At 36.0% G+C, this 25,577-nt stretch overlaps 3 protein-coding genes across 4 annotated transcripts; 1 reads left to right on the forward strand and 2 right to left on the reverse strand.

The window, feature by feature from the left end:
• Window positions 1-8: 8 nt before the first annotated feature.
• Window positions 9-2,130, reverse strand: LOC109001981 (protein NODULATION SIGNALING PATHWAY 1). Its single transcript, XM_018979518.2, has one exon. It carries the CDS (start codon window positions 1,947-1,949, stop codon window positions 297-299), a length of 1,653 nt encoding a protein of 550 aa, XP_018835063.2. The 5' UTR covers window positions 1,950-2,130; the 3' UTR covers window positions 9-296.
• Window positions 2,131-7,374: 5,244 nt separating this feature from the next.
• On the reverse strand, window positions 7,375-9,610 carry LOC118348950 (probable disease resistance RPP8-like protein 4). Its single transcript, XM_035691554.1, has 5 exons — window positions 9,289-9,610; window positions 8,833-9,050; window positions 8,269-8,725; window positions 7,954-8,116; window positions 7,375-7,858 (listed from the first exon to the last, which is right to left on the reverse strand). The coding sequence occupies exons 1-5, from the start codon at window positions 9,608-9,610 to the stop codon at window positions 7,375-7,377; spliced, it is 1,644 nt and encodes a 547-aa protein (XP_035547447.1).
• A 12,995-nt stretch (window positions 9,611-22,605) lies between these two features.
• On the forward strand, window positions 22,606-24,755 carry LOC109001944 (growth-regulating factor 5-like). Of its 2 annotated transcripts, XM_018979457.2 has the most exons (5): window positions 22,606-23,114; window positions 23,272-23,752; window positions 23,848-23,966; window positions 24,045-24,182; window positions 24,301-24,755. In XM_018979457.2, exons 1-5 carry the CDS (start codon window positions 22,931-22,933, stop codon window positions 24,306-24,308), a joined length of 930 nt encoding a protein of 309 aa, XP_018835002.2. In that variant the 5' UTR covers window positions 22,606-22,930; the 3' UTR covers window positions 24,309-24,755. The 2 variants fall into 2 exon arrangements, with proteins under 2 accessions (XP_018835002.2, XP_018835000.2); XM_018979455.2 differs by having other exon boundaries at window positions 22,624-23,114; window positions 23,848-24,182.
• Window positions 24,756-25,577: the final 822 nt, after the last annotated feature.

A 25,577-nucleotide genomic window follows, 5' to 3' on the forward strand; every position in this document is an offset into this window, starting at 1 on the left:
AACTGATGTTGAATCGCAAACCAAAAAGAGGAGCTCCTTAGTGTACGCATTTATTTCGCGTTTTTGGATATACACAAAAAAAGGATTAAACAAGAAAAGCGTGCTACTACCACATGGAGCCAGACTTCAACGCAATGCTCCCCACCTTTTCAGCTAAAGAGCTGCCAAACAAATCGAGCAGATTGCAAGAACAAAAGACTCCCTTCCCTTGTGAGCTAATCTTACATAAACGCAGCTCAATACTCTTGCAGTTTACTTGGAATACAGGAAAGAGAGAACTGAAAGCTATAACTGTTTCAACTGCCATTAGTTTTCATATCCATCTTCCACAGAGAACAAAATGAAACTGGCTGCCCTTTCCACCACAATCCCAAACAACCATCTTTCTCCTCTGGTCTCATCTCCCAATTACTATCGTACTTCCTCAACAGAGCTCGAGCCCCGTCAATGGCATCCTCTCCAAACATCTCTCCTACAAACCCCACCCCTCTCATTCTCTCACACCACTTCTCTTTCCCTTCATTCATCTCTCCCCAATTCGTCAAAGCCTTTGCCGCCTCTCCTTCCATCAGTCTCCTATCATCGCTCTCTCGCCCCTTGAAAGCCGAGCTTGTTGAGTCCAAAAACCTCCACAAGTAATCCACTCGTCGAGAGAACCCAGTTGCAAAATCCCCACAATTCTTGCAGCTACATTCCATGTTGTTTTCGCTCAAAATCACTCCCTTTGGCTCCATGCTCCTCAGTAGTCTCAAGAACTCGGTTCTTTCATCCGGGGATTTGTGATTCAGGTGGTGAAGCCTAAATTGCGCGCAGACTATTAAGGTTTCATCATGAGCTATGTTTATGACCTGCGCACTCAGGCTTTTCAAGGGATGATTATCGAGCCGGTTGATCTGCAAATTAACGTTCATGAACTTGGCGAAACTGAGAAGCCGAGAGGAAAGGTTGTCTCCGGGTGGCCCTACGGAAAAGGGGCTCTCTTTGTTTTGATCATTTTCAACGGTGGCAGCGATGACAGTGATGCGGACTAGTGGAGGCGGTCCTCCTGGTCTGCGAGTCAAGGCCTCAAGCAGGGTTGGCCATTGCACGCCATGAGAGACCCCAATATCAAGAATATGAAGATTTTGCGAGCGGTCAGGCTCTTCCGCAAGAATTTGAAGGATAGAAGAGTTTGCTATGTTGTTGGGGAAGGCAAACCAGGGACTGACCTCGTAAAATTTGAGTAGTGATTGTTGGAAGAATCTTGCATCCGTGGAAGCAAAGGTCTGCCCCACTGAGGAGGAGGAAGTGGAGGTGATGGATAGGTGTTGTGCCAGTGCTCGGAGTCCATGGAAGGCGAGACGGTGGTTGGCATCGCCGGTGTGGTTTGCGAGCTCGTGGAGAACGCAGAGAAGGTGCTGTACGCGTGACATATTGCCCACGCTGATGGCAGCCGCGCAAGGGTTGAGTAGCTGCTCAGCCCATCTGCCTTCCTTGTTACCGTTATTACCGTTACTTCCTGTGGCCTTGCTAGTGCCTTTCTTATTTCCAACTGATTTCTTAACCACCACAACCTCTTCAACTGCTGCATCCCCATCGTCAGCGTGTCTGGTTCGACGGCTTTGATTCTTCCGCGGATTTTGGTGGTTTTGGGATGGTTTGGGAAGGGGGTGATCGGAGGCTTTCCGCTTCTTGGATGAATCGGGCGGCGATGGCTGATTAAAAATGGTGGGGTTAATGGGTGCTGTGCTGGTGTCGGTGGCAGTGGTGTTGAGAGAGGTGACAGTACTCGAGTCAATCAGATCTTGGCTTTCATCCCACCACTGGTAGCCGTTGATATCATCCGAATTGTATGGGTCATTCAAGAAAGACGGAAAGAATGAAACCGAGTCTTCTATCCAGTCCAGGATGTGATCTGGGGTGGGGTTCGGCTCTGGTTCTTCCATGATAATATTTTTGGTCGCAGACATGAAATGTGTTGTTTTAAGAGCTCGAGAGTTAAGAGATGGTATATCTTTTGTAATACGAAATCTGAGGTGGGCTAATGCTTGATCATTGACCAAAGAGGGAGGGAGGATAGAGGTTGCAGAACTCTCTCTCTCTCTCTCTCTCTGTGTCTTAAAATAACACAAAAATGCAATGCAGCAGTGTTTTTGGAAAGAGACAAGAAAGGGCATTTTCCTAATTGTTGGCGTGCTGTTTGCTTGGATGATGTGATGGCCTCTTGTTGTTTAATTTAAGGTGCTAGGAGAGTAGAAAATAGTAACTCCTCTGTCCTTGGGGAGGTAGGATTATTCTGTTTTATGTCATGGTGGTTGAAAGCTATTTGAAAAATGAAGGCTTAGGGAGTTGAATTCGAGTTGTCAAGAGACGGCAAACTCTATTTCACTAATATAATACTCAAAGGTCCTTGTCTGCTGCCGCTCTGTGGCCTTTGAGAGTCTCCAGTTATATCATATCTCTAGTTTCCTCCCCCTCCTTTTTTTGTTCTTTTTCTTCTTGGGTCATTGGAGATTTATCAAGTAATTTTAGATATGTCTTGATTTATTATTCTCTATGTTTTTAGATAGATTTATAATTCTTGCATAAGTGCAGGACTGGATTGTCTGAATTAGAAAAAAAGAATTAAGAAAATTAATAAAGAAAGAAGAAGAAAAAAGAGGTTTTGCTATTTTCATCTGAATTTAGCCTCTTTGAATGGTCAAGTAATTTGAACTCGGCCCTTCATTCATAAACTTGGCCAAGGAATTTAGCATCGTTTCTATGTTGATGATATGAGAAATTTGTAAATATTAGTAAAGTAATTTAATTTAAGATATTTTATATGATTTTGAAAAGAAGAGATAAAAAGTTGAATAAAAATATTATAAAATTAAAATATTGTTAGAATATAATTTTTTAATATAATATTTGTTTTTTTATTTGAAAAAATTAAATAAGTTTTTATATTTATTTAGAAGTTTGAGAAAGTTATAATGATTTGATGAAAAATTTAAAAAGTTAAAAATATGAAATTAAAAAGTATTTGTGTTTGTGATGTTTTGATATTGAGATAAGATAAAATGAGATAATATAAGATGAAATTATCTTACAATCCAAACGAGTCTACTGACTCTTGTCTTTTCTTAAATCGGCAAATAAAACGACCCTCTAAAAGACAATTGTTAGCACAAGCTCCATCATCTCCCCCAGCTTTTTCATGGAAACCTACCTCTCCAACTCCAAGTGCTTACCAGCATCGTGTTGTTACTATCGTCACATCATTCTCATTTCCCCGATCGTCCCACTCTTTTAACTAGAAGACAATTTGGTTATCTACTTCAGATTAAACGAGAAAATGTACGGAAGAGGGGTGAACTAATGCCCGATAACCCAAAAATTGCAGAGACATTAATGTGTCACGAAGACATCAAATATAAAAGGCTCAAGATAATTTTCTGTATTCTATTATTAGGGGTGTTCAACCGGATTCAAATTTGGATATCCGGCCATAATCGGATCAGGATACTAAAATCTAAGCGATTATCTGCCCAGATTAATCCGGATTTAATCTGGGCGGATAACCAGATTCAATCTGGATATCTGGATTTAATCCGGATCCGAGTTATAACCGGATTTAATCCGGGTTATAACCGGATAAATCTCGTTTTAATTTTTAATTTTTTTAAAAAAAGACTTTAAAACTTAAAAAAATGTTTTTATAGCACTTGTTTTTTTTTAAAAAAAATTAACAAACAAAATAAATAATATTGTTGTTACATCACAATGCAAAACATAAATTTACAAAAAACAAAATAATAATAATAGATCACAACTAATTAACTAAAACATAAATTTACAAATAACAAAAGAAATAATAATACATCACAACTAATTAAACGAAAATATAAATTTACAAAGAACAAAAGAAATAATAATATATCACAACTAATTAAACTAAAACATAAATTTATAAAGAACAAAAAAAATAAATTTACAAAGATCAAAATTTATTAGTCTTTACATATTGAATATGGAATACGGGGGAAACATTGATCCGGATTTATTAGTCTCCATAAGCTGCCAACAACATTAATTGTAATAGATAAATGAAAACTATAATGATTAGAAACAATAAGTAAAAAAGAACAGAGAATAAAACAATATGTAGCCATGCTCATGATCTTACTTGCTTAGCTGTGGCTCTCCTCTCACGGTCTTGAAAGGGAAGGAACCGAAAAGAATTGTTAGATCCAGATTCCATGCTCATTTAACTTCTCATTTCTTTTATATATACTGCACAAAGAAGGTAATCCCATCCCAAACAACCAGTTTAACTTTAATTATTTCAGCAACCATTACACCATTTGCTTTGAGGTGATGACATTCCATAGGGTTACTAACCTTGAACATATTAAGGCGAAACCATTTGCCAGGATTCACCCTTCTCATTTTTTGATATGTATGTGCAAAACTTAATTGATCAGGAGGAGTGAACCGATCAACTTCATTGAACCAAAGGCATGAGAACAAATTTGACATAGGAATGTGCTCTCTGATGATAAAAGAGCCTTCAGGTACATCTGTATATACCACATCACAAGCAAATTATGCTGTAAATTGTAGATAAAAGTGTGTATAGCTGCAAGTTTTGAAATTAAAGAATACAAGCATACTACTAGGGAGAAGCTTGTTTGGATCCGAGGCATTAAATCTTTATAGTCCGTCAGCCTAGTAGAATGTGAATTGTTCATCGATGATATTATCTCTGCAATAGATAACAGTTATTTGGAGTTGTTTAAGTTGTTGAAGTTGAAGGAATATGGTTACGTTAAGCAGAAAAAAATGTAGAGGCTAAGTTAAATGGATAAATTAATAATAAAAAATCAATTTTAACAAATAAAAGTGTTTACTCTCGATTTCAACGCGTTCTACATGATTCTCCACCTCCCAAAAACTAAGTGATTCACAAGTCAACAAAACATACACTTTTTTTTAGATAAGAACTTTATAAAACATACAAAATAAAGACTCAAAATAATGTACATGCTTAAGTCAAAATATACCCATAAGGCAATGACCACAAAAGCACAAAAATTGTAGATATTGACTTTTGTGCCAATATAGAATGCAATCCTGAAGTATATAATGGTCCTTCATAATTTTTTTTTAAAAGCTAATCATCCTCATTATTAAAGCATAGGACTATAATCATTATCATCAAAAGGTTTGAACACTCATCATCTTCCTCATCTACTTAATCTAAAATTAATTGGACAGGTAAACGGTAATAGTTAGAACTCATTTTATTTAACTTTTTCAAAAAGTTATAAAAGCACTTTTTTTGCACTTAAGCTTACTGGAAAAAGCTACAGAAACGGAACTTAATTTTCATTTTTGCACTTGAGTTTGCCTTTACCAACACTAGTGTCATTGGATTATTGCTCCGTTTTAGTTCATCTTCATTACAGATACATTTTTCTTTTATCATTGTCAGGCTATCCCATCTAAACACTCTAAAAAAATTAGATATTGGTTTCAAACCAAAACTATGAGAGCAAACAAAAATGTATAATGCCATAAATCCACTGTAATGGCAAGAAAACTAAATCCCATATGAAAAACAGAGTAAAAGAAAAATAATATAAACCAAACAAACTGAGTATTACATAAAACAGTGATTAAAACTAAATCCCATGTGAAAAACAGAGCAAAAAAATAATAATATAAACCAAACAAACTGAGTATTACGTAAAACTGTGATTAAAACTAAATTCCATGTGAAAAACAGAGCAAAGGAAAAAATCCACTAATAAAGTGTCAAAATAAATTTACAGAGCAAAGGAAAATACCTTAAGAGCTTAGAGAGAGAGAGAATATGGATGGTAGCCTCCGCATGTCTCACCCAGATGCGCAAAGCACTTCGTAGTTTCTGTTTCCCTATTTTGATGAGGTCGAAAGACTTGAGAAAGAAGGCCAGAATGGATTGGAGAAGACGAGAAAGCGAGATCGAGAGAGAAGGTGGATTCGAGACTGAGAGAGATGGCGGATTCGAGAAGACGAGAAAGCAAACCCTAACGATTCAAGAAAGCAAAGCCCAAGATGTCGAAGACAATTTCGACTGAAGACGAGAGAAGGGGGCGGGTTTTTTTCGTTTTAAAGGACCCGGTTACGGATAACAGGGTCACATAACAAGATCCATAACCGGATCCGGAATTTTTTAACCGCCCGAATGCACCTAGATTTTTGGGTTTCAGACTGGATCCCGAAAAAAAAGGGTCCGGTTGAACACCCTTATCTATTATACTCATTTGAATAATAAATTTGGAATTTATAGTTCCAGTACACAAGAATTTATCCCAATATTTTGCCTTTAAATACAAATATACAACGGCTGAATAAGTGAATATCCCCTTAGATTCAAAATGCAATTGTTGCGAAAGACCGAAGGTTGAATCCTTAGATCAGGCTGTTTGTTTTAGTGAGGTAACTTTCGGTATTTGGCAACATTTTGCGGAGGTATTGCATGGGTTCCAGAACTGATGCAAACCAACTTTGGAAAGATGAGGTCATATTGGGGTTGAACAGAGCCACATCTGTTTCGCGGTTGGGCCTGGCTATTGGTTGATTACCTTCTCTTGTAAGTTGGTGCCAATGGACTATGCCCTGCAAGGCACGTATGGAGGATATAAAAGAGGAGAAAACAGTTGTTTGCTCCAAGGTGAGAAGTGCGTTGGCTGTCAACATGCTAAAAGTTTCGAAGGTCAAGGTCTTGTGCAGTATGGACAGACTTGTATTGATGCAGTTGGGCATTCCTTGTGTTGCTGTGAAGTCTCCATATCAGTCATGTATCCCCATTTGATCAAAGGAAAAATATACCACCAAATAGAGAAGTCAATGGCCATGAATTAGGACAAACAGAGTTTTTGATGGTCACTTAGGTCGTTTTGTTAGCAAATGATGGACCTGTGGAAGGTGATGAGCCAATTCTTCACTCAGGTTGTTAAGATGATATCTCATGCATAGTTGTGTTGTTACAGTAGAGATTATCTGCTTTGCATGGTAATATACCATGTGTTATTAGTGGTGTTTGCTTTGTTTTGCATGGTATTTTGTTATTCAAGTGATGTACCAAGACAACTAGTTTTGTCAGTAAAATTCCAATGTTCACGGTCGAGAGAGAGAGAGAGTACCCGGGGGGTAAGCCACATAATTGATTGGCATTTCTTACAGAAACAACTCCGGTTTTGGTCCCACACCACATCGATTCTCAAGGACGGACAAGAAACAAAGGAAGAAAAAATATGTACAAAACTCCCGTTATAAAAATTCCACAGGTTGTTTGAAGGACAGAAAATGGAAGGCAACCGAAGGGAAAGAAAGACATACCAAACAAGCACTAAAGCTGGAGTTTGTTCAGCTTGAAGCCAATTTCTTTATAGTGATGACAGGAAATGAGGCAACATCAGACCGAAATATGTCATTTCTTTTTTCCTTGATTGTTTCTGCGAAATTTTCTGGCATGTCTGTCAGCGTCAATTCAAGGAGGGACTTTAAGTGGTTTAACCCAGTGGGAACCTCCAATCTCTTGCACGACCTGATCTCCAACTCCCTGAGACAAGTATGCTTCACATCTAGAGTATGAAGGTTCAACAATTTGCCAATGGATGATGGGATCGTCTCGAGGTATGTCCACCTTAAGCCAAGATACCTCAGTTCAATCAAGTTGCCTATGGAGTCGGGCAGTTGCTGTCTGAATACAAGTTCGAGATCAAGAACACGTAAAAGTTGGAAGCTTGCAATTGTCCTGCGGAGGAAATTCCCTATATCTTCTCCAGGTTTGTTTCCTTCTCGAAAATCAAAGGACAGGAAGGAGTGAAGGTTGCTATAACGTGCAAATCTGTCGGTGTTATTTTGCTAGTTCCATGAATATTAGCAAAACTGGCATCATCCGAGTGAAAATGATCGGCAAGTAGGTGGTCTGAACTCACAAACTTGGACAAGCAACGTTCTCGCAGGAAACCCGGCAACTGGCATGTCTTGATTTTCCCATTAATCTTTTTTTGCACAACTCGGATAATATTTAGGTCTATCAGCTCTAATAATTTCTTCTCCGCAACATCATCAACAGTTTCATTACCATCAGCAGGTATTGGCTCTGCAGCCCATAAACCAATTGGATAATACTATTCTTCCCACTCAATTCTACCGTTCCACTCTACCGTTTTTATTTTTTATTTATTTTTAGTTAGTAATTACGAAAGTATTTTTGAAAAAGCAAAAAAAAAAAAAAAAAATCCTATAACTAACGGCTCCCAGCCACGGGACTGTAGCATGGTCCAGTCACACCTTTCCCTGAAATTTTATCAACAAGAATATCAATTGCTCGTGGTAAACCCCCACATATTTCTACCAGTTTTTTCGCTGTTGGTAGTGCTTCTACCTCTGAAGGGAGGTCGGGTGGAAATTGCACCTTGTGGATAAACAACTGCCAGCTCTCTTCTTTAGTTCGTAGTCGAAGGTGGTGGGCTGTGGGGTTTTGGCTAGCATGTGAAGCCACTTTCCTGTCGCGTGTGGTGAGCAAAATCTTGCTCCCATCTTCCTTCTTTGAGAATTCTGCTTGTACAGAATTCCAGGCTTCCTTTGTCGAGATGTTATCCAGAACTAGAAGGCATTTCTTCTCCTTCAAGGACACCTTCACTTCCTCGAGCCAGTTGGTCCTTGGGACTTGGTTTGCTACATCGTCGTGGAGTGCATTGTCACTGTACTGTTCAGGTATTGACACCTAAGCTCGGGAAGCGAAATGCTCGCGGATGGCGCTATGCTCATAAACAATTTTTGCAAGAGTCGTTTTACCTATTTCCGGCATATCACATCCACAATGGAAACAACAGGGTAGGGTTCATTGATCAGTTGCGAGACCAATGCATGTTCGTCTTCTTCCAAGCCGATGAGTGAGCTTGGCTTTTGCCTAATTTCCTCAATGCGATATACATCGACGCTTCTATGAATAAGCTGGATAAGATACTCTATCCGGCTAATTTCCATGGAAGGATCTGACTCTGCTTTTGTGTCATCTGGATGGTACTTGGCTGAACATTTTTTTATGCAATCCACTGCAGATTGACGTATGCTTCTCTCTTTTTCCAAACAAGCATTTATTGTATTACTTCTTCCTTCGGCTTCTTTTGCCACTTCGTAAAGTTTTTTTCGCAAATTTCTCAGTTGTCTGAGAAGTGATCTTACTTCCGGGGACACTTCTTTAAATTTATCTCCATTTTGCGAGGTAGTGGAGTAAGTTATCAGGATCAGGTGAAGTAAGAGGATTACTCTGATGTGGGAGACTCTGTTGTTGCCTTCTGACAAATTTAAAACCGTATTTCTCCTTTGCTTCGTACAAGCCTCTGAAGCCATCGTCGATCCTGTCTATCTGCCTCTTAAGTATCATTCTTGGGATCCAGAAGTTGAAAACTGAAGGCAGGCTATTTTTCTTTGCGGCAATGAAGTCCTTGACTTCCATCACCAAGGCCTTTTCCATTGCCGTTTCTAATTTAACGTTCTTCAAATCTTTGAGAAAAGCATCCAGTACGAACAATTGCAAATCGATAAACTGTATCTGATGTTCCACATCCCGAATTAAATGTTTCTTCATTGTTATCAAGGCGTTTGGTTTATCTTCCCCAAAAGAGTAGGAAGTTGAAATAATACAGAGGAAGCATTCGTATCAACTAGGCAAACTGATTGTACGGGAGTGGAAGAGTTTTCATTGAGTTTAGACCATGACCTATACCGCGACCTGAAGTCATCAAAGTCTGGCTTCAGCTGATCAAGACGATCATTTATCATTTTCTTGATCTTGTTCGTTCCCGAAATTTGGAAAACCAAAACATACCTTTCGAAAGATTTTCTTCTGTACTTGTCAAAGGTTGCAACAATATTTTTTGCCCGGTGATCGATTTCGGTTACTTCCGCCCCAGGTGTCTCAGTATCACGAGACAATGTCTTGCTGTCTGCATTTCTTCGGGAATTCGAGAGTTGACTGCTGCTTCTGCTCTCCGTTTGAGTATCAGTTTTACTTTTCAGTTCTAAATAGTCGTCCTGAAATGCACGCAAATATCTTGATTCTCTTCTAATCCACCTGAACTCGTCCTCTAACCGGGGAAGCATGTAATACTCCAAGGAACAAATCGACAGTGTGACAAGCCGACAAGTGGAAGGACTCGCTATAAACGAGTAGAGCAAATGAAAGAAACCTTTGATACTAAAATTGATGAGCTTCAACGGAAAAACAAAGGCGACGCGGAGGGCAAGAATACTAAGCGACAATATAGCCCGGAAGAAACGGTAGAAGATGGCAATAAAAGGCCAAAGCAGAATGCCGGCCATGTGAAAGATATTATTCAGGAGTTGCAGTGTTGAGGATTCCTTAGAATCTTCCCCTGATTCTTAGCCATCCTTCCTAAGTGGTCGTGGTTGACCCTTAATTTTTGGCTTGTAATATTCTGTGTTTATTCTTTCCGTTATCATTTGTACAGCTACAACATTTGAATTCTTTCCTTATCAGTTGTACAGCTCACCTTGTATTCATTTCTATATAAATGATATTCGGACTCCACCCAAGTGTGGTGGTTTTTCACAAACATTTTCATAGTATCAAGAGCCCTATAGGATTAGCTTCCGACACCCTTCTTCTTCTTTCTCATGGCTGAACCTCTCTCCTTCAATACCATGATTCACATGGTCACTATTAAGCTCTCGCAACCAACTATTTACGCTGGAAAAGCCAGCTTATGCCCCTGCTTCAATGCCAGGATTGTCTCGGTTTCGTTGAGTGTATCCTCACCAAACCATCTGAAACTTTGCCTAACACCACCGATGGCACCTCCATGCCCAACCCCAGGTTTCTTGAATGGAAACTCAAAGACCAGAAAATTCTCAGCCTGTTGCTATCGTCCCTGTCTAAAGAAGCCATGGCAGCCGCTGTTGGTCACGCAACTTCTCGGGATGTCTGGGTTGCACTCGAACGTGCATTCAGTCATGCATCCAAAACCCGTGAATTACGTCTCAAAGACGAACTTCAGCTAATAAAAAAAGGAAATCGATCCGTTGCTGAGTTTGCTCGTGTTTTCAAAGGTCTCTGTGACCAGTTAATGGCCATTGGACGCCCAGTTGATGAACTCGACAAGTCTCATTGGTTTCTTCGTGCTCTCGGCACCGAGTTTGCTGGTTTCTCCTCTGCGCAAATGGCCCTCACTCCGCTGCCCTCCTTCCATGACATGGTCCCTCTGGCCGAAAGTTATGATATATTTCAAAAATCACTTCAAACTAATATTATTTCTCCTGCAGCATTCACAGCAAACCGATCAAATGGTCGTGGTGGACAATTTCGCTCCACAGGAAATCGCCGCTCCAAAGGTGGCTCAAATGGCAGCACGGGACGTTCTTCCTCTAGTAATTATGGTGGCCACTCCTCTGGCAACAACAACCGATCTCGTCGCCCATACAATCCTTGCTGCCAGATCTGTAAAATAGAGGGACATACAGCTGATAGATGTCGAAACCGATATACTCGTGTCGAACAATCAGCACAACTTGCTAAAGCATTTCAGAATAATTGTTCTCTCTCTGATGGTCTCTCCAGTTCAGATTGGTATCTTGACATGGGTGCATCCGCTCACATGACACCGGACTCGACTGCACTCGACACCTCCGAACAATATGTTGGTAAGGATAAAGTTGTTGTGGGCAATGGGGCTTCCTTACCCATCACCCACACGGGTACTTCTCAACGTTCCCCCCATTTAAAATTGCTTAATGTTTTATTAGTTCCCTACCTCACCAAAAATCTTCTCTCTATTAGTAAATTGACTTCTGATTTCCCACTTCAAGTCACATTTACTAACTCTTCCTTTGTTATTCAGAACAAGATCACAAGAAATGTGGTGGCAACCGGAAGACGTGATGGCGGTCTTTATGTACTAGAGCGTGGCAATAATGCTTTTGTTTCTGTCCTTAATAAATCTGCTCTTACGGCATCGTATGACCTATAGCATGCACGTCTTGGTCATGTTAACCATTCTATCATTTCATTATTAAATAAAAAAGGACAGTTATCTCTTACTTCTATCTTGCCTAACCCTGCTATTTGCGCTACTTGTCAATTTGTGAAAAGTCATAAGCTTCCATTCTCCACCACTAATACTCGGTCTACCTCAATTTTGGGCCTTGTTCATTATGACATATGGGGACCGGCCCCTGTTAAATAAAAAATGGGCTTTACTTATTATGTCATATTTGTTGATGATCATTCACGTTTTACATGGTTTTATCCTATGAAATTTAAATATGACTTTATTGACATTTTTCTCCAATTTTAGTCATTTGTGGAAAATCAATATTCTTGCAAAATCAAAATTTTCCAAAGTGATGGTGGCTCTGAGTTTTGTAGCAATCGTTTTCAATCTCAACTCCGCTCCTCAGGCATTCATCACCAAATGTCTTGTCCATATACTCCTTCCCAAAATGGACGCGCTGAACGCAAGCATCGCCACGTGACTGAAATGGGCCTTGCGCTCTTATTTCATTCACGCGTACCCACTTGCTATTGGGTCGACACTTTTAGTACCACGACTTATATCATTAACCGGTTGCCCGCCCCACTTCTTGGAGGTATTTCTCCCTTTGAAATTTTACACGGTAAACCTCCACTCTATACCAACTTTCATCCTTTTGGTTGTAGAGTTTATCCTTGTTTACGTGACTATGCCACTAACAAGTTTTCTCCTCGCAGCATTTCTTGTCTATTTTTAGGCTACAGTCCTTCCTATAAAGGCTTCCGCTGTCTGGACCCCCTTACCTCCAAAATCTACGTCACCCATCATGCCAAATTTGATGAACAAAATTTTCCTTTACTACTAGCCTCTATTGCCCAGCCTCTCGCCTCCTTAGATCTCTCCCGTTTTATGGAACCCATGAAAAAGCATGATCTAAATTTACCCCCTACCCCATTGCCTCCCACAACTCTATCTGATCTGCATTCTCGGTCTCGATCTAATGCATGTCGTATCTGTCCTGACTCTTTTTCTGAGCCTATGCAGGTATCTACTGAGTCTCCTGCCTCCACAGCTCCTGACTCCCCAACGCTGGTTCTGCCGCAGTCTGATGCTCCAGCTGCTCGTGCTCAGTCCATCCCTTCATCCTTTCACCCGATGGTTACTCGAGCTAAGGCAGGCATTTTTTGCCCACGGTATCCTGCTTACCTCAGTCACCATGTCTCAGGATTCTTACATGCGCTTCTTACTACATCTGAGCCCCGCGGTTTCAAAATTGTTGCTAAAAATCCTGCATGGCTCGCTGCTATGGATGAAGAGATCAAAGCTCTACATGACAACTGCACTTGAGATCTTGTTCCTCGGCCTCTCAAAACAAACATTGTGGGTTCTAAATGGGTCTTTCGCACAAAGTACCTATCTGACGGATCCATTGACCGCCTCAAGGCCTGCCTTGTTGCCAAAGGCTACACTCAGCTTCTTGGACTTAATTACACAGACACTTTTAGTCCAGTGGTCAAAGCCTCAACTGTTCGTGTTGTGCTCTCTCTGGCCGTCACTTCTGGTTGGCCTCTTCGCCAACTCGACATTAAAAATGTTTTTCTTAATGACATTTTACAGGAACATGTTTATATGGAATAATCTCCTGATGGACCTGATTCATGTACACCCTGTTTAAATCAAGTGAGAAGCTCATGCCTGCGGCTGCTTTCTTCTTTCGATATTCAAAACAAGCAGCTCTCTTCTTTACTCTTCCATGCACAAGACTCGAGACACCATTGCTCGAAGAAGATTGATAAATGATTGGTAAAAATCTAAATTGATAAATTTCGCCTAAGTTTTTATAAAAAAAATAAATTCATCTTAAAAAGTGTTAAATATATATATATATTTTTTAATGTGATCAATTTCATTTTACGAATAACGTCTTGTTGAGACTCATCTATTTAAAATTATATATATGACATTATTCGGAAAGAATATTTAATTAAATAGAATTTGAATTTGGTAACTCGTTTTATAATATCATATAAATTTATCGATTAATCTATCAAAAATTTAAACAGATAAAAAGACATAAATTTTATTATTTATTTTATATAATAACATTATACATTACATCACTTTCGACTATAAAAGAAAATTGTAATGTGCGCTGATTTGCCAGTCAATATTGTTCTACTTCTAACTATTTTTTATCCATCTTAATGTCATAATTGGACTATATAGGGTGCTATTTATTATATTTTAATAATTCAAAGGTATTAATTTTGATAATTTGAAGTTTTATTTAAAAGGTTTGGTATCAGTTTTATTTATATCAATGAAAAAAAGTGAGATATTCTTTCCTTCCTTAATTATTAAATACTAAAAGTGAGAGATATTCTTTTCGTTCCTTACTAATTAAACTGGATATATCCAATTTTATTTTATGTTTTATTTTAGTTTTCTATTGTCATATTCCTTAATATATATACTCAAGGTCTTGTTCTCTTCCTTCCTTGATTTGGAGGAATGCTCGATGTCTTGTAAAAAATTTCTGGAAGCGGAGTTTTTGAGGATTTCAATAAAAAGTAATGCTACTATACTACTTAGTTATACTGTTCATTTTGTCCATCATGAAGTGCTACATAGTTTATCAAAATAAAATAAAGTACGAATACAAAAAAAAAAAAAAAAAATTAAAACTTAAGTTCCTTCTATCCCTTTTATATTTTTATTTTTTTAATAAATCACATAACACATCATTGAGGCAAAGTGAGCGGCATAATTGAGGCAGCAAAGTAACATTTCTCTTCTATAAATACAAGTATATATGACAAACTTGTAACCAGATTAAAGTGAAGTTTGCCTTCTTTAATTTAGTGTAGGTATATGAGTATACATGAGTATGACAGAAAGTGTAGATGATTGGAAGAAGAATTTATTTTATTTATTAGAATAAAATATTGATAAAAAATAATTTAAAGGATGAATAATGATTTCCTATATTTGAGAGATTATTGTTCATCTTCTAAACCAAATTCTTAAATTTTTCTTCAAATTATAAGGAAAAATATCCATTAAGAAATTGGATGGAAATGTTCTAAAAGACATATATAGGTGCATATTGTGATATTGCTGGAAAAGAAATGATTAACTTACAATTAATTTATAACTCTATTTTAAATAAAAGGTAATTATGTAAAATTGAAATTATTTTTAATAAAATGACATGATTACCGGAGTTAAATGTAAAATGACTTACAAAAGCACCAATCAGAATTAAGCTGACAGAGGAATGCCATGCGAATTATTCAGCGAATCAGCATTAATAAAAAGTAGTCAAATATCCTAAACTAAAAATGAAGTTTTTCAGTGGATTTGTACCAGTGCTAATGCAGCCCATCAGGTACAAGCTAGGGATTAGGGGTGGGCAGCGGGGCCCTGCCTTGCTTCTGCCCCACCTCCGTATGGGTGGGCGGGCTATCTTGCTCCGCCCATGCGGGGGTGGGGTCCCCCGCCTCGCATAGAGAGGACCTAGCGGGGGCGGGGGGCGGGATGACCCCAGCAGGGCCCCGCCCCCAGCCCCCAGCCCCCGCTCCACATATAAAATTTTTTATTATCTATATATATATAAATAAATATATTGTTTATAGATATATATAATTTATTAAAGACTTAAAATTATATTCAAGTCATTAGATTGCTTTGGCCTTCTAGGCCAACCATTATATAAGAGGCCAAGGCAATACAATAGTTATCCTTAAACAATGTGGGACTTAGTAGATCCAAAATCTAATTCTAATGAGTTTAAGTTTTTTTTATATTTATAAATTTTAATTTATTATTTAAATTATATTATAATTTGGGTCTAAAAAAATATTTTAGACAATTTTTTTTTTAAACACAATATGGTGCATAGGCGGGGGCCGGGGGGAAAATCCCCAACCCCCCGCCTAGCACCATGCAGGTATCAGCCCTACTAGGGATCCAAATTTGAGTTTATTCTTTTTAAATTATTTCAAAATTTTTATTTATTATTCATATAATAAATATTTGATAAAGAAATATAAATATAGAGTGTGAAGAGATTGTGAAGATTTATTGATATTAAAAAGGCAGAATTGAAAAAACCCAAAAACATACTCTACCATCCTTAATTCCATTGTTCAGCGTCGTAACTGCAGCCCTAAACAATCTCGCATCTAGTAATGTTGTTGTTTGACTTGTCGTGAAGTTTGAATAGTGAGTTGAGATGAAATGAATTAAGATAAAAATTAAAAATAAAATAAAATAATTATTTTTTAATATTATTTTTATTTTAAAATTTGAAAAAACTAAATTGTATAATGTATTTTGTATGAGAATCTAAAAAAATTATAATAATAAAATTAAATGAGATGAAACATTTTATATATCCAAACCGTGCCTAAAGCGGTATAGATCAAATATTTACCGATGCCTGTATACACGAAGAGTAATGATATATGTATAATCTTTTTTATAATTTTTATACAATCATGTTTTAAAAATAAAGTATTTATATAAAGTGATGTTATTTTTATAAGTTATTTTATAAAAGTGCTCATCATTTAAAATATAATTATATAAATGGTTGTAAAAAAAATCATTTTCCATATACGAAACTCTCCATTATCTGTTTTTAAATGACGCTGCTAGGGTGACCGAATCCTGTGCCCCCAAGTATATCGAATTTATTTAGTTTAAAACATTTGTGTGTGTGTGTGTGTTTTTTTTATATTTAAAAAAAAAAAAAGAGCAAACACAAATATTTTAAAAATAACACAAATTATATACCTATCACGGGGTTCGGAGAACTAAGCAGCATCCAATATCCATTTGTCAAGGCAAGCCATGAAATGGGCCACCTACAGGCCCATGGGCCATCACTGCTAGCCTTAAACTTGAGAGCTAGCAGCCTAGCACACATATAATTATTTTTTTAAAATTATATTTGCTAAGTGGTGGTCAAGGCATCTCCTACTTGCCGTTGACACGATAGAACATATGATAAAAAATCGACCGACATGCAAAAGTGACGAAGTTGTTATCTTAACCTTCTACTCGTTAATCAATGGTAAGGAATGGAATCTTCTTTTAATTAATGAGATTTTTTGCAACAAAGAAGTTGAGCTAATCAAACAGTTACCAATTAGCAGTAATCAACAAGACAAATTGATATAGAGAAATAATGCAAATGGCTGCTTTATAGTGAGAAGTGCCTATCATTTACAAGGAGAATTACAAGATAAGGAAAAATGACAAAATTCTTTCATCAATAATCAGAGGGCCCAGAAGTGAGCAAAATTATGGAAGATGAACTTACCTCCAACAGTAAAGAATTTTCTATGGAGAGCTTGTCAAAATATATTGCCTACAAAAAACAATCTGTACAAGAGGAAAGTTTTGGATAATCCAACGTGTCCAATGTGTCTTAGTGAGCCTAAAACAGTTGAGCATATTTTGTGGGAGTGTGCCTCAGCAAATGATGTCTTGAGCCAACTTTCCAAGACAATTCAGAGAAGTAAGTGGTCTTATAGCAATTTTAAAGAGTTAATAGAAGACATGTTCAACAAACTCGATAAACAAGAAATACTGGAATTGTCTTTATCTTTCTGGAACCTATGGTGGAGAAGAAATCAGTTAGTCTTTAAAAATATTTTGTTAGATCCATAGGTTGTGATTCACAAAGTCAATCAAACGAAGTTGGATTTATGTATAGTTGATCCAAGAAATGAGCAGCAAGTTAGTGTAGATACCAGAAGGATAGATCCATGGGTTTGTCCACCTCAATGTTTTTGTAAGGTTAATTGGGATGTGACTGTTGATAAAAAAAACTCTGTAAAATAGGAATTGAGGTAGTAGTTAGAGATGAAATGGGTAATTTTTTAGCAACCTTGAGGAAAAATCAAAGATCTTTGCCTGATCCGAATCTTGCTGAGGCTTTAGCAGCAGGGATTGCAACAAAATTTGGAGTTGAATTAGGCATGAGGAGGATCATACTAGAAGGAGACTCCAGAAAGGTGATCACTGAACTCAACCTCAAGAATCATAATGTGAGCTACTTTGGGATGATCATTGGTGATGCTCAAGCTACAATGGCAAAGTTGGAAGCATGTAGAGTCAGTCATGTACACAGGGAAGGCAATTATGTTGCCCATAATCTAGCAAAGGTTGCTTTATATGTATTTGAATACATTGTTAACATGGAGGAAACTCCATTTTTTCATCACATCTTGTAATACGTTTTGTTATCAAGGAAGGAAGTTTTTTGAAAAAAAAAACCTTCTCGTGTTATCCAAATTGATTATATTAAGGAAGTGCACACGAGAGACTCTTAGCTACAGAGACTGTCATGTTAGGCTGTCAATTGTGGCAAGCGAATATCGTCCGTCTTTCATATTGTCTTACAAGTAGAAAAACTTAAGCAAAACCCTCCGTTTCCAAGTCATAATGGAATAAACTCACAAGGACTAGAGCCTAGAAGTTCTTGAAGTTTGGAATATTGGAGAGATTGATTTGGAGTGCACTACTTCAAAACAGCACCTGATCGAGGTTAGATATATTCTCTTGTCACATTTCTTTTAATTTCATGAAGTTTTGTTTAAATTAAAAAACGTGAGACATGAAGTTAGGACTTCACCTTTAGATATATATATATATATATATATATATATTTATGTTGCATTTGTGGAGTTTTATAGTGTTGATATATGCAAATTCCGTCACTAATAACATCTGTTCAATTAATCTACCTAGGAAGACTCGAGTGCCCTCTGATTTTCTACGTACATTCATTCATGCATGCTAGACAATACTCGAGACTAGCTACATTCATTCATGCATCCTATACACAGTAGTATTGTATTGAGTGAGTTCTCAAGCATTGAAGTACAGCTAGACGACTATCTTCCAGTCTTTTTATTTTGGCGAAACCCTACCATTCAAATATCGTTTTCATGTCCAAAAAAGGACCCAAAGCCATCCCCCATTGACTCAAACAAGTATATGTCTCTGACTCTGACCCACTGTTCCAGACCCAGTCAAAACCATTTCAGTCTTCTCGAGGTAAGCTTTTGGGCCTGCTGTGTATATATAACTGCACCCGATCTGCCAACAAATGCTTCACAAGGAAAGATGACTAGGACTAATATGGAAATAGGTGCTCTCAAAGAAAAGATAGCGGAGGAAATTTCTGTGGTTTACAAGTCTGAGTTAGTTTTAGGCACATGAAAGAAGAAATAGGGCATGTATTTTGGGTCAGAGTTACAGAGTGGGAACAGTCCTCATCTTAGAGTGCATTTCCCTGACTCCATCCTGTCAACTTTCAAGAGACGAAGATAAGTGCTTTCAAGTGCTAAAAAACAAACTCGAACCTCCCTTTAACCAACAGTCTCTCACCTGCACTTCCCTATGATGAACTCAAGAGGACGCATTAAAGAAATGTAAATAGTTCAACTATAAAGAGGATTTACAAAAATATACTTAGTTTGACGTGATATTTTATATTATAAAATTAGTTTTGTTAAAAAATAAATTTCATAAATTTCATAAAACTATATTAATTTATGTGTTTATTTTTGTGTAATCTTTGTGTATCTATAGCAATAATATAAATTACTGTTACATGCCTTAATAAATTTTATAAAAATAAATTTACATTATATTTATTTTACAATAAAAATAATTTTATGTACCGTTAGAATCTTGAATAAATAAAGAAAGTATCATTACAGTCCTAAATAAAATTTTATAAAAGTAAATTTATAAATTAACGTAATTTTATATGATAAGTAAAATTTATTTTAAAATAAAAATAATTTTATAATATGATGTACTACATCAAATTACATTAGTTTGTAAAATTTTTTTACAAATTTGTTTGTAGCTAAAACATTTCTCAATAAATAAATGTAAGGATAATTAAAAGACTTCAAAAAGATAAATATATATGATACAGTATTACCGTGCATTTTAATAAATAATAAAAATTAGAAGTTTAGACCGAAAATTAATTCTTCAGGCAATAGAGTTTGAACCATTTTTCCCTTCCCTCTTATATAACTCGAAAGTTACGTTTGGATCTTAGAAAATCTATGAGAGAAAATGAGAGTAATTTTCAATGTGCTTAAGAATTAGTACTCTCTTCCTTGCATTCAATTTGTCCGCGATCCAAGAATGTTCTGATTTCGATTCAGGAGCATCTTCATTAATATTTACTACTGCAAAACGCACAAGGTACGAACATGTGAAGGATGCCATGATCCTCGCATTACAAGAACATAAATCAAAATACTTCTTTTAGGATGGATTTAGATTTATGATGGATTTAGATTTAAGGGCTTAGATATATCAGCCAAATCCTCCTCGTTTCTCATCAGAATTACTCTTAGGTCTTATTTGGATTTAGTATTCAATTTAACTCATCTCATCTAATTATTATAATTTTTTTAAATTTAAAAATAAAATATAATAAATAAATCAACTTTTTCAAGTCATAAAATAAAAATAATATTAAATAATAATATTTTAATAATATTTTATTCAACTTTTTACTTTCATCTTAACTCACTGTACAAACCTCCTCCTAATAGATGTTCAAAAAAAGAAATGACTTTTTTTTAAAAAAATGAAATCCTGAATCTCGAGTGACCTCTCGAGTGACCACTAAGTTAATTGATATTGAGAAATATTTGGCTCACAAAAAAAAAAAAAAACTCATAAAATTAAATTTGTTGATATGATTTATCATGATACATTAGATTATAAAATTATTAATTTTTCTAAATTAAATGTAATGTATTTAGCCACATTAACTTGTAAGTTTTATTGATGTCTAGGTACCTTGGTTGTCTTATTATTATTTTTTTTCTAAAAAAAAAGGATCCACTATCTACTATTTTTTCATCGAGAGAAATGGTAATGTTAGATAAAATCTTAGGTCCAGTTTGGGTACAGAGGTGAGATGCCTCACTCCATACGAAAAACTCACATTTTATCCAAAGGTGAATGTGAGATTTTAAAGATGGTTTCAACTTTTTTCATGTAACGACAAATTGTCATTACTTCGCTTGAGCTACACTTAAGCAAAGTCTCGAATGAACAATTTGTGTGATGTTCGCTCGACTCGCACTCAAGCGAATATCGAGTGGACGTTGCCTAAGGGCACCATTCGATTTTTTGAGTTGGTAATTTATTAATTATTATTAGTTATAAATATATTTATAAATAAAAAATCATTATAAACAAAATATATTTATAAATATATTTTGTAATGGGTCTCGCGATAGATTACTTATTTACATACACGGAAAAGTTGTAGCACATTTCTTTACAAATTAGCATCGCTAATTTTAGAAGGTTTATATGTAGATTTATTTTAATAAATTATTGGTCCATAAGTAATTTTTATAATAAAAAAATTATAAAATAAAGTGATTTTATATGAGATAGACTATAAAATAGATATATAGACAAAACATTTTCTTTGCCCTATGCCGAGTTGTTGAGAACATTATAGTATAGAATTTTGCCAAAATAAATCTGAGTAATTTTCAATCATCAAAGGCATACGGCGTTTGCATAAAATAAGTTCAAAAGCCGGACAAAATGACCATTAGTACTTGAAAATGAAAAATTATTTTAAGCATAATACTTTTATAAAAAATATTTTAATTATTTAATTATTTTGTAAATAAAAAATATTTTTATTTAATATTTTATAAAATAATTAATTTTATAAAAATATTGTCTGCTTATAATAATATTATGAGATTTATTATAAAAAATGAAATTTGGGTAGGTAATTTATAAATTACTATTACTTATTTATAAATATATTTATAAATAAAACAAGTTCAAACAAACACTATGCAATAATTGGTGGAGCCCATATTTATCAAATTTTAAAAAAGTTAAAATCATTTTATCTCACTTCCAAATCTAAAGACACAAAATTTTCAAAAATCATTTCAACTAAATAATCTTATTATTATTTACAAATCATTTCAACTCATATCATTCCATCTCACTATTTGAACGGGACCTTAAAATATGTAAATTTCATACAATTATTTAAAAAGAAAATGAGATCTATTGTTAAAAAAATAATTTTTTTTATATATAATTGAGATTTATTTACTTTTTCAAATAGAACGCGAGAACTTCTATCCCATATTACTGACTCAAGGCAGAGGATTGTGGGAATGTAAAAAGATAAAAGCATCTTTAGAAACATATTGAACTCTTCGAGTTTTGTTATTTATCATCTCTATATATTATATATTATATATATTTTTATTTTATTTTATTTTTTTAAAATTAATTAAATTATTTTACTTATTATCTATACATTACATATTTGGTAAGAGAAAAAAATAAAAAAATATGTAATGTAACGTGAGATTGATAAATAGAATTATTCTTTTGTTTATATTTTTACCACCTGTAAAAAAATATTTGAAGCAAGAAATTGAAAGAAATCTTGATTACGTGATGTCATGGCACCCTTTTCCAGACCTTGATTTGGAGACAGCAAAAACAAAGGTGCATGGAGTAAACTAGGTTTGAATTAATTTTCTTCTTCTGTACAAGTGTTTATGGATTTCCGTGATGATGTCAGGGAGCAACAAAGGCAGCTGCAGTGCAAAAGCAGAAGCAGAAGAAACAGAGATGCAGTAATAATAAGAACAGGCTCATCAGGAGAGAGAGGAGGTAGCAGCAATAACATCCGAGCCATGTAGAGAAAGATTCTGAAACCAGTGGTGTCTGCAAAAATACCTCTTGAAACTATCAGCCCAACAGAAACAAAACCTCTTTTCTGTGTCCCTGAAAGCTCCCAAGTTGTTCTTCCCTCTTGTTCTTGTTATCCTTCTTGGTCTTTCTAAGGATTTATATTTTCTTCTTGTTCTATTTCAAAAATGATGAGTGCAAGTGCAAGAAATAGGTCTCCTTTCACATCAACTCAGTGGCAAGAGCTTGAACACCAAGCTCTTATATTCAAATACATGGTCTCAGGAATACCTATCCCACCTGATCTCCTATATGGCATCAAAAGAAGCTTGAACTCTTCAATTCCTTCAGGGCTATTCCCTCATTGTCCCAGTAAGCATGTTACACATATTCTCATAGTCGTATGCTTTTAGCTCGGTTTCTCATATATTAAATATGGTGATAATTTTAAAATATCTTAACTGATTTCTCTTTTTCCTTTATGTGGCGGCAAATGAAATGGTGTCTGGGTGTGACTCTGTGGCTGCAGTTGCCTGGGGATGTTTTGAGATGGGAATTGGCAGAAAAGTAGACCCAGAGCCAGGAAGGTGCAGGAGAACAGATGGTAAGAAGTGGAGGTGCTCAAAGGAAGCATACCCAGATTCCAAGTACTGTGAGAGACACATGCATAGAGGCAGAAACCGTTCAAGAAAGCCTGTGGAAGTTACCTCAACTGCAACAACCACCACAAACCTCTCACCACCCATCGCATCAACCAACCGAAACCTTACCACAAACACCAGCCCTATTCCTACAACCTCTTCTTTCTGTGTCTCTCCCCTACCTTCTTCAGTGAGCTCGGAAATCCATCCCCATCCCCATCCTTACCACGAGAGCACTCTTTATCCCTTACTTTATTCACATTCCTCCTCTTCCAGACCTCCAGTTTCTGGTCTGTTTTCTCAAGATAACACTACCCATCAACTATTTTTGAACTCCAGATCTTATTCTCAGGGTGGTAAAGATTACAGGTTCGTGTAACATACAAGAAAAACTACTTTCTTCTCTTCTTTTACATTTTTCTTTTTATATAGCTTTTGTGGTTGGTGACCGTTCATGCAAATAGTTGTTTTCATGGAGCAAGGGAGGGTGTGGATGAGAAAGCTTTCTTCCCAGATGCTTCAGGGACCGACAGAAGCCTACCTGATTCATATCAGAGATATTTGACAGTGGACTCCTATAAAGGTTACTCCCACACACAGTTTCAAAGTCCTGCTGATAGTGCAAAGAAACAAGAGCAACATTGCTTTGTTCTGGGTGCAGATTTCAAGTCACCGGAACTAGTTAAAACTGAGAAGAAAACGGAAACCCATAAGCCACTGCACCAATTTTTTGGAGAGTGGCCCCCCAAAAATACAGATTCCTGGCTTGATCTTGCATCTGATTCTAGGGTCCTAACAGGTAATTTCATCTCAATATTATTTTCACTTTTTCTATGAATTTTGCCTCTTATACCAGTTTTTTACATACATGTCACTTCTACAGTTTGATTTTTGATTAGTACTTTTTCTTGGAGCAGGTGATTGAAGTCTCAATACAATACTGATTATTTTGATCATGCCAAAAGAGTCCTTGTTGGTGGGTCAATACCTTCTTGTGGCCAGGGGAGCTTTCTTTTGCTAAAGCTGTTTGAGATGAATAAAGTAGGGTCACAGGGAGGATTTGTGTCTTTTGCTTTCTTGATAAATATATCCTCCTTACACCTACCTAGAGAAACCTTTCTGGGATTTGTAGACCTGCTTGTTTCAGTTTAAGCATCTTCATATGCTTTGGGTTCTTTAACTTCTATAATGAGTAGTAAAATCAAGCATCTTTTCATATGGATCGTGCTTCTGCCAAGTTTTGTTTTTTTTTTTTCTTATGCGAAGTTCATAAATGTAAACCCATTCAAATAGCATGAACAGTGACTTGGCTTAAACACCAGCATCGATATGAGCCCCTTGTGTTTAGCAAAGGGTTAGCATAATTAATAAATCGCTCCGACACCAGTTGTTATTAACACAACTTGTTAATACCTACTCCAATCTACTGCTATTTTTCCTTTTTTTTAGGATGTGCTGCTAATCACACTGAACTCCTAGATTCTATTTCTGTTTATTGCTTTATAATGAATCATCATGTGCTTGTTAATCCGCCAGTATCGCTAGCTAGTTTCATCCTAAACTTGCATTGCTTTTGAGAAAATAGCATTCAATTATTAGACATTCTGATGTCAAGATTTGCTTGTATGTTGTATCGGACAGACACAAGCTCCATTCACGGAGGATTTTACACATGCAATCTCGTAATTATAATGTTAAAGAAAACTCTTTTAGAAACATAGTTTGTACATGTACTTAAAATATCAATTGTCCAGCACATTTAAAAAAAAGACATAAAATACTATATACTAAATAATTTTCACCCATTCAATTATCCCATGTGAACGTATTTAAAAAATATAAAAGGGATAAGATTTTCATGGAGATCACGCCCACACTGAGTTTTTACATGAAAAAGAAGTCAGAGTGAGGAGTGAAGACAGAGTAGCAACGTCAAAACAAGGAAGTAGTCACACTGTACTGTGGTATTCCGAACTGAGTATTGAAGGTTGAATAGGATCTTAGGTTATTTGACAATGAGAAATTCCTATTCTTAAAATGATTGTAATGGACTTCGATTATAACATTACTATGTTTATTTTTTAGAGTTTTGGTCTATGTATAATGAGTAATAATATTACGTACAGTCGTCAAATGTGTTAGTGTCATACAGTCGTTTTGAAAAAAAATAGAATCTACTATTAAAAAATTAATT

This window comes from Juglans regia, chromosome 7, assembly GCF_001411555.2.
Source record: "Juglans regia cultivar Chandler chromosome 7, Walnut 2.0, whole genome shotgun sequence".
Lineage (NCBI taxonomy): Eukaryota > Viridiplantae > Streptophyta > Magnoliopsida > Fagales > Juglandaceae > Juglans > Juglans regia.